The sequence below is a fragment of the Chionomys nivalis genome, chromosome 9 (genome assembly GCF_950005125.1).
Source record: "Chionomys nivalis chromosome 9, mChiNiv1.1, whole genome shotgun sequence".
Taxonomy (NCBI): domain Eukaryota; kingdom Metazoa; phylum Chordata; class Mammalia; order Rodentia; family Cricetidae; genus Chionomys; species Chionomys nivalis.
Window position 1 is genome coordinate 5,094,346 of NC_080094.1, and position 12,882 is coordinate 5,107,227.

The window sequence follows — 12,882 nt, forward strand, 5'->3', positions numbered from 1 at the left end:
AAATTCCATCCCCAGAACCACAAAATCTTTTAAATATTTTAAAGTGTAAAAATGAAACAGATTTTTTTTAATTTTTAAAATAAAACACATGAATAAAAATAAGTGAAACATATAAATAAAAAGAGCTGTTCCCGAACCCTTTAACTCACGTCTGTCTTCACTCAGCATTAACTTCCACCTCGTTGGAAGATGAACTCTAAGGATTCCCAGTCTTTCCTCCCTCACAGCAGAGGCACATTGCAGACATCAGGAAATGACTAGCAATGGTGCAGGCTCTAGACTCTCAGGCGAAAGAGATAACTCTACTGCTTCCCACCCAGAAGACAGGAGACAGTAAGCTCACAGGGGGATCATTCCAGGGCTCACCCAGAAGACAGGAGACAGTAAGCCCACAGGGGGATCATTCCAGGGCTCACCAGAAGACAGGAGACAGTGAGCCCACAGGGGGATCATTCCAGGGCTCACCAGAAGACAGGAGACAGTGAGCCCACAGGGGGATCATTCCAGGGCTCATCAGAAGACAGGAGACAGTGAGCCCACAGGGGGATCATTCCAGGGCTCACCAGAAGACAGGAGACAGTAAGCCCACAGGGGGATCATTCCAGGGCTCATTCAGGCACACTGAAGGGCCATTCCAGAGCTTACCTGGAACAAAAAACAATGTCTGCAACTGAGACCAACATGATGTATCTCCTAAGCTCTTGTGGCATAAGCCTGAGTCTATTATAATAGCCTTAAGGCCTACAGTAAGCTCTTCAAACTAACTTACATTATTCTCCTATCACAGCTGGTGGGCAATGCAAGTTTGAGGGAGCCAAGGAATGTTTTTAAAACAGAGAAGTCTCAAGGTCACATTTCATTTAAGAAGAATTTTCTGTTAGCCCAGGCAGGTAATGACAGGCAACCTAGAAGGCTGAGGTAGGAGGGTAGAAAGTTCAAGACCTGCCTAGGCAGCTTAGTGACACTCTTGTCTCAAAATAAAGTCACCCTTTCCCCACAGCAAAGGGCTGGGTATGCAGCTCAGCGGCAGAGGACCTGCCTAGCAAGCATGAGGTCCTGAGTTGATTCCCAGCACTAGAAAAATGAAAGTCCACCGATTGTATACACAACAGTTCAAAATATGAAAGAGGCAGGTGGGGCGGGGGCATGCTACCACATCAATTCTGCAGGGTGTGTGCAGTTAGCAGGCTAGAGAGTTATTGATTTAAATGGCTTCACAGGTGTGAGAACGAGAAGGGAAATAAATGATGTTTGCCTAACTGGACAAGGGACACTCCCAAGACACAGGAACACGTTCAAGGGCGAGAGGGTAAATCACTGAGGAAAGGTGGAACAAGTTGAGTATAAGGTTTCCATGGCAACGAGGTTGGCAGGAAGTCTAGCCAGCCAAAAGAGCCAAAGGGCCTCCTGGAGATGCATAGCAGGCAGGGTATTGTGTAGAAAGAGCTGAAGGTATTATTAATGGGTAACACAAGAAAGGCAGGACAAGGGAAGCCTAAAGCCAGAATCCTGATAAATGGAAATAGAGGTACCAGTAAAAGAAGAGGAAGAGGCCAGCAAGCACGAGAAAAGCCAAGGACAGGTCAGGCATCACAGAGAGAAACCTGATGATGGAGGAGGTCCTCAGAGGAGTAAAGACAGGAATGCAGAGGCAAAGAGAAGACGTGAAGCTGCATCTCAGACTCACTGTATCCGCAGCTGGCGTGAAGGAAGATTAGCCAAGTGAGGATGGGGGAGGAAGGCTCTCTTCAGGGAAGAGCATGCCACAGGTGCCTCTGGGACAAGGATGGAGGAGACAGAAGAGAGGACAGGAGAGGCCGGGGGAAGTATCAGGGAGCTAACTGATGAGCAGGAAATATATGTGTTGGTGAGGGGGCATCTTGTGCCCTTGAAGGAGGGAGAAGCCCCAGGCTTTCCTGAAAACACTGTGTCCAGTCAGTGGGCTGCACATAGCAGGAGGCTCAGGGAGGAGAGAGGCAGGCCCCCAACTGACATGCACATCAAGGAAAACACGTGGTGACCGGATAGTCTGGTGCTTTAGCGTCTGCAAGGGGACTGCGGAGCAGTGAAGCAGTTATAGAGCCTCGGAACTGAGGAGGAAGGAGTGTTAGGGAGGAGGGAACGTAGTGTGTGCAAAAGTCCTGTGACCAAGGAGAACAAAGGCTGGAGAGGGAAACACCGGTCAGAGGGAGTGACAGCTGGGCATCTATCTCCCTGCTGAAGGATCTAATCTCTATCCTCCTGGCCATGGGTGACTGTAACACACTTAAGCAAGATATGGCCAGATCTGCATTCTGGAAGCTGTACCAATGTGGACAAAGAGACAGGCCTCAGACTGTTGGGAGGCTATAGTCTGCCAGAGGAAAGCAAGCCCTCCACAAAGAGAACAGGATGGAGGGGGCCCATGGCAGTCACAGCCTCTCTAGGCTGCTTGACCATGTAAATGTGACTGCTACTCCATGAGCTAGCAGAGAGGAGGGCAAGGAGAATCAACCCAGGGCATGAATGGTAGAGAGGAAGGAACACCCAAACACCATGACAGTGGCTAAACACCCACTATACATGTGACACAACGGGGTGCACCTCAAGCTTCCCTGGACTTGCCAAATGCTTTCATCCACCCAGGACACACCTCAAACAGAACCTTAAGTTGCCCTCTACCCATAGGAGAGATGTCACTAGCTACAAGGCGACTCACCCTGGCCAGCTTCTCTGCCCAAGGCTAGCACACAGGACAGAAAGCTCACGGCTCAGCCAGGAAAGGGCTGTGCAGCACCTGGAAGGACCATTTAGTCCCAACAATGTTTTCTGGGTACACTCACCTCTCCTGATTCACACTTCACCAGTCTCTGCAAGCTGAAGCAACCTCTACCATGCATGAACTCTGCTGAGCCACCCAAGAAATGGGTGGAACCACAGCTTGCTTCTGGGGAGGCAGAGCTATAAAATGCCACAGAACCTGAGAGATCATAAGAAAGCTACCAGCTTCCTTAGAGCCTAAGGGTCAAAAGATGAAATGACATTAGATTACCCTGGCCTCTTCCCTTGTTGGACATCTGAGGGCAGACAGGTCATCAGCCACTGCTGGAGTCACCTTGAAACTCTGGGTGGAGTTCCTGCTGTTGTTCAGAATGCAGGTGGGATAAACTTGTGCCCGAAATGCCCCCATCAGTACTCAAAGGACATGGACTTCATGGACTACACCTTTTCTTGAGCGGATTAGTCCAGACTATCTACCCAGTGAAGGCAAGCAGGCTAGTCTTTGTACATAAAAATTAAAAAGTGCTAGGACCTTCAAGATGAAAGGAGGAAACCACCCTGCTGGTCACTCGCACTTGGCGTGGCTGTAAACCTGTCACCTCTCTCTGCAGGAACCAAGCCTGCTTGAAGCACTGAGGGTGGGTGATGCATTTTAAATATCCCTTTAAATTTCAAATGAGACGATCAATTTTAAATAGTAGATATTTACTCTTAATATTTTATATAAATAACAAGCATTTTCTTGTGAGATTATATAATTTTATCAGCAGCACTGACTCCAGACACCCCTTCCAAGGGGGGCGTCCAGAAGCACCCATGAGGGTGTTCCCAGTCAATAACAGCTTCTCTTTAAAAGGTGCATTTAGCATTTTGAAGAAAATGGAAATTTCAGGAAGTATTTTATTACTACACCATTTTTTTTTAAAGATAATCTTGGAATGACTCAACTTCAGTGGCTCTGCTTCCAGAGCTCGGCTTCCTGAGCCACTCTTGTTTCTGAGGTGGCCGCCCAGGTCCCTCGGTAAGGGCTTCAAAGAACCAGTGAACAAGGGCCAAAGCCATCTGGGTGTGATGTACTGACAATGGCCTGAAAGGGCTTGAAATGACAGAAAACGAGGGGGCTGCTGAAAACCATAATGCAACTTTGTTTTAGCACAATTCAAGGCTTTTATTTTATGAAAGACTCCAAGGCAAGCTCATCCTGACTAATGGAACTGCTCTCTGTGTTCATCTTCGGTCATCTTGCTGACAGCACTGCTCCTCCTGGACAGGGTCATCTTCAGATGGCAAGATTTTTACCAAGGGAAGGGACAGATGAAGCAGCCTTCACCTTAGAAGTCCAGTCTCTGTTCTGACACTCTCCGTAGCACCTGAGTGCCTACCAAGGGACTTACTCCCATGCTCCGTCCCTAATTTTCAACTACTTAGCCTAAGACTGCAGGCGCAAAATCCGTCTTTTTGGAAGAGAGACGCCATCTAAGAGTAATAAATAAAAGATGGTGTTAATGCCGCTTAGGAGCCGTCTCTTAATAACCATCAGCTCAGACTAATCACTTCGATAAATCAACATGCGGATGAAAAGTTATTAGGGAATTACCAGGCTGCCCGCCACAAGTCCTCACGGAGACGCCGCCTTGCCTTCCAAGTGCAAGGCCAAGGACTGGTAAATGTTTTTAATAAAAAGAAGCAGAGAAGAGAAAGTTACCTTCTAGTTCACACTTTTTCTCCTAGGGATAAGGTTTTACAAGTAAATAGTACTATCAATGAAGATTTATGTTTGACTCAAGCCTAGTAAACTTAATGCCACTAGCTTTTTTGATGAACAAGCTGGTTAATAATTAAACACATGAAAATGATCTATTCACGATGGATTTAAACCACACGGCCATCAGAAAGCCTTAACCAGGCTGCTGACATTTTGTTATGCTGTACAGGACAGTCTGAGGCCACAGCGGACAGGACCCACTGGATGGAAGTCTGTTTTCAATTTCACCCATCTTGTATCACACAACAACTGACCACCTGAATCTGTTCTCTCCACACAAAAGATAGTGTCTATCCACAAGTTTGGAATGCTCAAGTACCCAAGTCACAAACGCTGTTGTGACTGACTTCTCAGAGGTCACCAGCTTAGTTGCAGAACCAGGCAAGGAGGAGTCGAATCCACAAGCAGCTGGTGCCTCATCCCAGTGAGGTACTTAGCAGTCATTCCCAGCTACCACTACGAATACAATGGGGTGGGGGAGGCTTGACTCCCGGACAATGACCCAAATGTACAAGACACCACTTACCAGAGGAGATCTGATGGGACAGGAAAGACAAACAGAGTCTTGAGAGGATGGACGCAGACACATGTCAGAGCTCCCAGAGAGATGTAAGCAGCATCAGGCCCTGGAAGGTCGGGCAGGGAGAAAGGGAGAGCACTCCTTCCACAGGCCTCTGAAGACTTTCACTCTCTCAGGAGCTGCCCTGACCTGAAGGAGCATCTACAGACTTCATAAAAATCAGGGGTCTTGGAAAGCCCTACACACCCCATGTCTTCCCATCTGTCTCCTCTGACTGTTGAATGCAGGGCAGTGCAGCATGATCCACAGAACTATGGGAATCTGTGTGTACATGCCCATGTGTGTGCATATGCACACACATATATATATACATATATATGTATTTGTGTGTACGTGTGTGCGTGTGTGTGTGTGTGTGTGTGGTATGAGATAACCTTCTATATGCTGTAAGTTTTATTTCCATTGGTTAATGAAGGAGTTTCTTTGGTCTATAGCAAGGCAGAAAGAATAATGCTAGGTGGAAAAGCCAAATTGAAAATACAGGGAGAAAGAAGGGCAGAATCGAGGGAAATGTGAGTCAGTTGCCCAAGAAGCAAGATGCCAGCAGACTGGTAAAAGTCACGTGGCAATACATAGATTAATAGAAATGGGCTAATTTAAATGTAAGAGCTAGTTAGTAATAAGCCTGAACTATAGGCCAAGCAGTTTGTAATTAATGTTAAGTCTCTGAGTGATTATTTAGAAGTGGCAGAAGAATGGGGCAGAACAGAGAAACCTCTATTTACATGCATGTATGCATATGCATATATGCATGTACATATATGTGCACGTATGTATGTATACATGTATACGTGTGTGGTGCTGGAAATCAAACCAAAGGGTCTTATACCACTGACTGACATCACACTCCCGCCCTTTTGGGGTTTGGTTATGGGTTTGGCTTTATTTTGTTTATATGTTTTCTTGAGATGTAGTCCAACTTGATCTTGAACCCGCAATCTCCCTGCCTTAGTTTCCAGGGTACTTGGATTATCGGTGTATGTCACCATGTCCAGTCTATAATGTATTTAAATTTAACATATCACACAAAATCCCGAGATAATGCAAATACTAAATACCACACCATCATCTTCAACTGAAGTAAAAGTCTGAGGATCCCCAGAAAACAAGGGCTTTGATTAGCTCGCAAGTGTAATCTAGTAAGAGGAACTGCAGAAATCAGAGTCCTTATTCTCAACAACACAAAGGACACCAGCTAAATCTGAAGGCTCTCACCCTTAACACAAGGAGCTAACTACTGGGCCTCTCATTTTCTTGTCTCAGCACCCAGCTTAAAGCAAACAAACCAAGAAACTAAACACCCCAGCTGGCACCACCCACAATCCCAGCACCAGGGAGCTAAGGCAGAACATCCGCTCCCTCCAGATCTGCCTGAAGGGCACAGTAGGTAAGGCTTCATCTCCAAGAGACAAGGACTCCGTGCTCACAAAGCCTGTCGGAAGCCCACGCATCCCTGGATGCTTCCAGAGTGAGGACACTCGGACACCAAACTTCTGGACCATCTCCCTGGCAACTAGTGATGTTGGCTGAAGAGGTGTCACCTTCTTGGCACAGCCATCCACTCAAGGGCAAGAGGAGTATGGTAGCTGTCCAAGGTCACACACAGGCAACTGAAAGAAGTGGAACATGATTGTCTCCTTCCCGGATCACACACCAGAGGACATGGTAGGGGCGCTTGGGGCTTCAAGGCTCAACCCAAGGGAGGCCCAACAAATCATCACACAGTCTCAACCTGGTGGATGTGCAGGCCCAACTCCTGCGGACTAGCCATTCCTGGCCTTTCATTCTGCGCCACATCTCCTACGCATGCCATTCCCAAGAAGCAAACACCCCAGTTTTTGGATCTCTATGCATACCACCATCCACGTCTAGAACACACCCACCCACTTCCATCCTGTTGTTACTGGACCTCTGTAACCAGCTTCCGTGACACTCCCCATGCTCCAGGCTGCATTGCCCACCATTCTCTCCCATCTGGACCATCTCATCTGTCCCTTCTTTCCTGGGGTGGAAAGGGTGGGTAAGTGAATGCCGATGAAGAACGGGTGAGCACAATCAACCAGACTTGGAATATTCCTGGGTCCCAACACATGGATGTGGACCAATGAGCCAAGTTAGGGGAGGCAGAGCTGGGCTCCTGAATGAAGAATTCCAGGCAACCCCGGTGAAGCCACTGACTTACCATATCCACTTTGGATACCTGGCTTTCAGTCTCCTCCAAGGAACCCAGAGACCACCACAGAAAGTCAAACAAAGATGTCCCTCAATGAAGTTAGAGCCTGATATCCCCTAAGTGGAAAATGTGTTTAAGTAAGAATGCATTCAACCTAACTCACCTTTCTGAACATCACAGCTGACCTCAACACGCTCCAGGCTTACATCAGCCCAGAGGTGCATGGAGCCAGCTAGCACAAAGCCCGTTTTATAATAATCTACTAGTCAAATATTTGTGAAGTCGGTAATCCCAGCAGTCGAGAAGCAGGAGGGCCATCTCAAGGTCAAGCCTGAACGAGGCCAGCAGGATGGCCCAGCAGGTCAAAGCACTGACTGAACAAGACTGGAGCTCAAAATTCAATCCCTGACACCCACGTAATGGACAGAGAAATGGCTCCGGTGAGCTGTCCTGTGACCGCTACACGTTCACTGCGGCACACATATCCCCACAAAGAATAAAGGCAAAATAAAAAGTAACAACGCATGTTGATGATCTTACATGTGTGCACACACACCACACAGAGATGGACACCACGTAGCGATGACAGGACAGGACCCGAACACACGGAAGCATTAACGGTCATAAATGGAAGCTGCAGCTCACTGCTGAATAGCCACAGGGAGGATCACATGACACCAAATTCCAAATAGCTGCTACCAAACGACACCACCTCTCTCCAGCTCCAGGTGATCCTGGTAAGTGGGGGGCTTCCAGCAACTAGAATCCACATTAACGGGATATTTTCATTTGAGAATGTTTGTGTATGTTGTCTGTGTGTCTGTACAACTTGCAGGAGTCGGCTCTTTCCTTGCACAACATGGGTCTCAGGAATCGAACTCAAGTCGTCAGCCTTGGTAGCAAGCGCCATTAGCTGCCGGGCCATCTCTACAGCCAGTGCTAGGCTTCCTGAAGTTGTTTTGGGCTTGACTGGACAGCCTCTGCTTCCTCAGCCGCAGCTCAGAAGCGTCTCCCGGGAGTCTGTGGGTACAATGGCTAAGTGTGGCAAACTTCTGAAACCAGAATTCAAATGTCCGTATTGCCAACTGGGTAGCCATACACTGCTTCCCAACGGTAGAAAAACGGGTGACTCTCGGCACCCCAATTGTGAGCACCTGTTGTGGGCTACATACAGACCATACTGGGTGGTCACACCAGCCAACCTAAAGTCCACCTTCATAGAGTCTAGCTTCATTCTTTCCTTCAGAGCACTTACCACCGCCTGCCACCACCATCTTGCTCACTGGTGTGATGAGCTTTATAGGCCTCCAATGTCCACTATGGTGGCTCAGAACATGCCAAGAAGAAAGGAACGGGCCAGACATGGCCCCTGTTGCCTCATGACCCTTAGATTTGGTGAGTCTACATATACACGTATATAAATACGTGTGTGTTTGTATGTGTGTGTACACATACATACGTAAATGTATGTATACACAGTATAACATGCATATTCTGTGCATATAGTTGTATAATGCGCACCTTTTTTATTCACGTGTGCATGCTTACATGTGTAAAGTGCACCTTTACACACAAATGTACACAGAAAGTGTATGAACTACCCAAAAGTGTGCACAGGACTCCTGGGCTGTTGTTGGCTGCCCGGGGTGGGGTGGGGGGGCTGACAAGAAGGGAACTCAGGCAGACGCCGTGCACTGACTCCACATGCATGAATTAGGCGCCTGGTGCATGCGGGCCTCCGGCGGACAGTGTCCTGCCCTCAGGGCGCGTCCCTTCCGGCGCCGGCCGCTGAGTGACAGCTCCCGGGCCGGCCGCCCGCTTACCTCGGAACTTGAGCTCGTGCTGTGGCTCGAGGCTCAGGACCTGCTCCACCTTCGCCATGGTCCTCCCCGTCGGGGGTGGCGGCGCGGGCGGGGGGCGGTGGCCTGGGCGGCGGGGCGCAGGGGCGGAGGGCGAGGCCGCGGTGCCCGGCGAGTTTACGGCACGCTCGCACGTATGCACGCACGCCCCGACGCACGCACGCACTACGCACGCACGCTGTAGCGGCCGGCCCGGCAGCGGCCAGAGGCTCCGGCGGCGAAAGGGAGACTGCGCATGCGCATGGTGTCTGGGGTCTCACCAAGGCACTGCCCGGACGGGGGAGGGCGGAGCTTCCGCACCAGGGGGCGTGGCCTCGTGCGGTTTGGGAGGAGGGGCAGTCTCCAGTGAGTCTGTTTAGTTAGCGCCTGCGGGGAGAACTGTTGTTAAGTGCTTTACTTAATAATAATAATTAACAAGAATAAACTTCCACTTTCTTCCCGCACGTGTGGTGCCAGACTCTGCTGAGCCTGAATATAATAAAGTACTTATTATTTTTACAAACATGATGTTTATGGGTTAGTGATATGTGCTAGGCCTTGTGACAGTTCATAAATAACAATTATAAATATAATAAACAGGCAATTATTGTTTGCTTATTTCGTGCCACTCTGCTGAATGCTTTCAGTAACTGTCATAAATAAAAGCTATTCTGCATTCATATTTCCAAGCAGCAAAGCACTACCCCGAACTGTTTGCTAATAGATACCATTATTTGTTTATGCAGGAAATATTTAGAAATACAATAACCAGAAAACGACCTGCTTCACACCTTGCTTGGGCCTCATGGAGAGAATAAATTGGTTACACAAATAAATCACATGGTTAAAAGAGTCTCAGAGCCTAGATCTGTCTAATGCCCAAAATAGGCACACTCATATTAGCGTGTGACTAATATTTCATTGTGTAACATATACTATGTGAAATAGACCGTAACAGCCTCCACACCAAATATGCATAGATGAAGGAGACAGCACCTCCCCAGGCCCTGTTCTGTGTTCATCGTGCTCTCTGCCCTTCCCATGCGCTGGACCTTTGGGCTTTCTAAATTTGTTAAGAGTATCTTTCATCAAACTCAAGCTTTTTCAGTCAACATTTTTCTTAATTTTACTCTTTTTGATGCTGTTTCACTTTTGTTTCTAAGACAGGGTCTCATATCCCAGTCTGCCTTGAACTCACTATGTAGCTGAGGATAACCTTCATTCTCCTGCCTCCACCTCCCAAGGTCAGGGATTCCCATTCATGCTGGGCTGGAGCTGGTGTCCAAGGCTGAATGCCAGCCAAGCACCCTACCAGCTGCACTGACTCCCTGCTCTCTAATTTTATTTTATTTTTGAAGTAGGGTTTCACTACATAGCCCAGGCTAGCCAGGAACTCACTATGTAGAGGCCAAGCTGACCTCAAGTCTGATGATGATGGTGATGATGGTGGTGGTGATGGTGATGATGATGGTGATGATGATGATGATGATGATGATGGTGATGATGGTGATGATGGTGGTGATGGTGGTGATGGTGATGATGATGATGGTGATAATGATGATGGTGATGATGGTGATGATGATGGTGGTGATGATGATGATGGTGGTGGTGATGATGACGATGATGGTGATGATGGTGATGATGGTGATGATGGTGATGGTGGTGATGATGATGGTGATGGTGATGGTAGTGATGGTGATGATGGTGATGGTGGTGATGGTGATGATGGTGATGGTGGTGGTGATGATGATGGTGATGGTGGTGGTGATGATGGTGATGATTATAAATTATGCCTAACTGAGAACTTTCTATGTGCCATTTTAAAGAGTGTGGCCCAGTAGTATGGACCACTTCCATGTTGCCTGCAGCTATCTAGCCCACCCATATACAAAGCTTTCATCTGGCAAAGCTGAAGTTCATCATTGCTTAAACAGTAAGCCCGAATTTCCCCTCCCCGGCCCCAGCCCTTGGCGGTCATCGTCCTGTTTTCCATCTCTGAATTTGAGTGTTCTGATACCTGTGGAAGAGGCATCCTATTGAGTCCTTTGTGACTGGGTTACTTAGCACTGAGACAGGAAGGTATAGAAGCAGGTGAAGGGGTGAGAAGGGAAGGGCCCCCCAACCACCCTGGTTCATAGTTTGCCTTTCTTTCTGGCTAATATTCAAGAACCTCAGTGCCACTGAATGTCACAGCCTCACTGCAGAGGGCTCAGAGACAATGACTATTCTGAACCTAGCAGGGTAATCCCTGACTGGGATTACAGATTGAGCTCTCCCCAAATCCCATGTTCCAGTGAAGTAGTAACCCCATGAATTTTTATAACAACAGGACAAAGACAGTCATAAAATAGCATTTCTCATATACTTAGGGGGGAACCTGAGGTGGGCAGTTACAGAAGAGAGGGCAGCGCTCTGCTATAGGCCATAGATACCCCCGACAGCATTCTTAGCCCTTGATTGAGAGGAACTAGGGGTGACAGAAGCTGTTAGACTGGGTACAGAAGAGGGCAAAAGACGTCCTGTGGTGAACTGGTTCTGGACTTGCAACATTCCAACCCCTCCACATCATTGTGGTTCTGTTCAGTCAATCAGCCTTGGACGAGACAGCTTCTGCCCCAGAATTCTCATTCTCATGATAAAGCCAAAGTGCCTGGAGAGTTCATGTGTGTCTCTCTAGAGGCACCTCAGACAAGGATTTGAAAACATGGGTGAGATTCCCCATATCAGCACCCCTCTCTCATCCCTACATTGGAACATTGTACCTCAGGCAAACCCCTTACAGCTTTACTGACAACGCACAATCCTTTAAATAACCCAGCTTGAATATTGTTTTCACTTCATTTCAAACTCTACTTCATCCTTAAACTTTGTAATGCTTTGCTTTCTTTGAAGGATGCAATTTAAAGCCACAGGACCGTGCGTGGAGCCATGGCGGAGGCACCGAAGCATTAGCAAATGTGGAGCACATGCTGAAAGCCAGCGTCCAAGAGGCAGAGGCACACAGATCTCCTGTGAAGGCCTGCCTGGTTCGCAGAGTGAGTTCCAGGCCATCTGAGAGAGCCCTCTCGAGAAGTCGACACCCGTGACTTGGGTGTGCACTGTCTTTTTCGTATGTCTCTGTCTAAATAACACTTAGTGAACTCATTCAGTTTGCCTTGCATCTGGCTCATCTTAAAATTCTTTTCTGTGCCATCGTCAAGCATATGGCCTCACCTGAGCAGAGGTCTCTAAGGGAAAAGAAGCTCTCCAGGCTGCTGGCAGCGGTGTTGGACTGTCTCCCTGCCACCACTGCTGACAGTGGGATGTCCCTCAGGGCTCATCTATTGTGTAGCGTGTGTGACAATATCGCTTTCAAATGCCACCTCAACCCATCCCCCTACTCGTAACACCTGGAGTTCTCCTAGGCATTTTAATTCATGATGTTTTGGAAACTGCAGGTTGTTTCCCAATAGCAGCTTAGAAAAGGAGTCCAGGGTGTTGTTCTGGAGTCTGCAAAGAAAGAACAGGGAGTGCTGGGCTGCCTTCTGCTCATCGCGAAACTCCTATTTGGTTTGACTAACATGCGTGCACTCAAACCTATGCACAGTGTCACAAATATTAGCAAAATACCTTTATTACTGAGAATTGTTCTGTAGAGAAGAAAGAGGGAAGGGAGGAGTAGAGGGGGAAGGGGAGAAAGCGGGAGGAAAAAAAATAGTCATATCTTCTCATACCAGTTCATGTCTCTTAAGAGAATCATCAGGTGGTGGCTCCCAGCACTAGGGAG

At 48.0% G+C, this 12,882-nt stretch overlaps 1 protein-coding gene across 1 annotated transcript in view; it reads right to left on the bottom strand.

The window, feature by feature from the left end:
• The window catches only part of Vapb (VAMP associated protein B and C), a 41,536-nt gene extending 32,247 nt beyond the window's left edge, over positions 1-9,289 (bottom strand). The window contains exon 1 of the mRNA XM_057780471.1: positions 9,102-9,289. Coding sequence (XP_057636454.1) covers positions 9,102-9,159 — 58 coding nt within the window. The 5' untranslated portion in view covers positions 9,160-9,289. The remainder of the gene's footprint in view (positions 1-9,101) is intronic.
• Between the last annotated feature and the right edge of the window lie 3,593 nt (positions 9,290-12,882).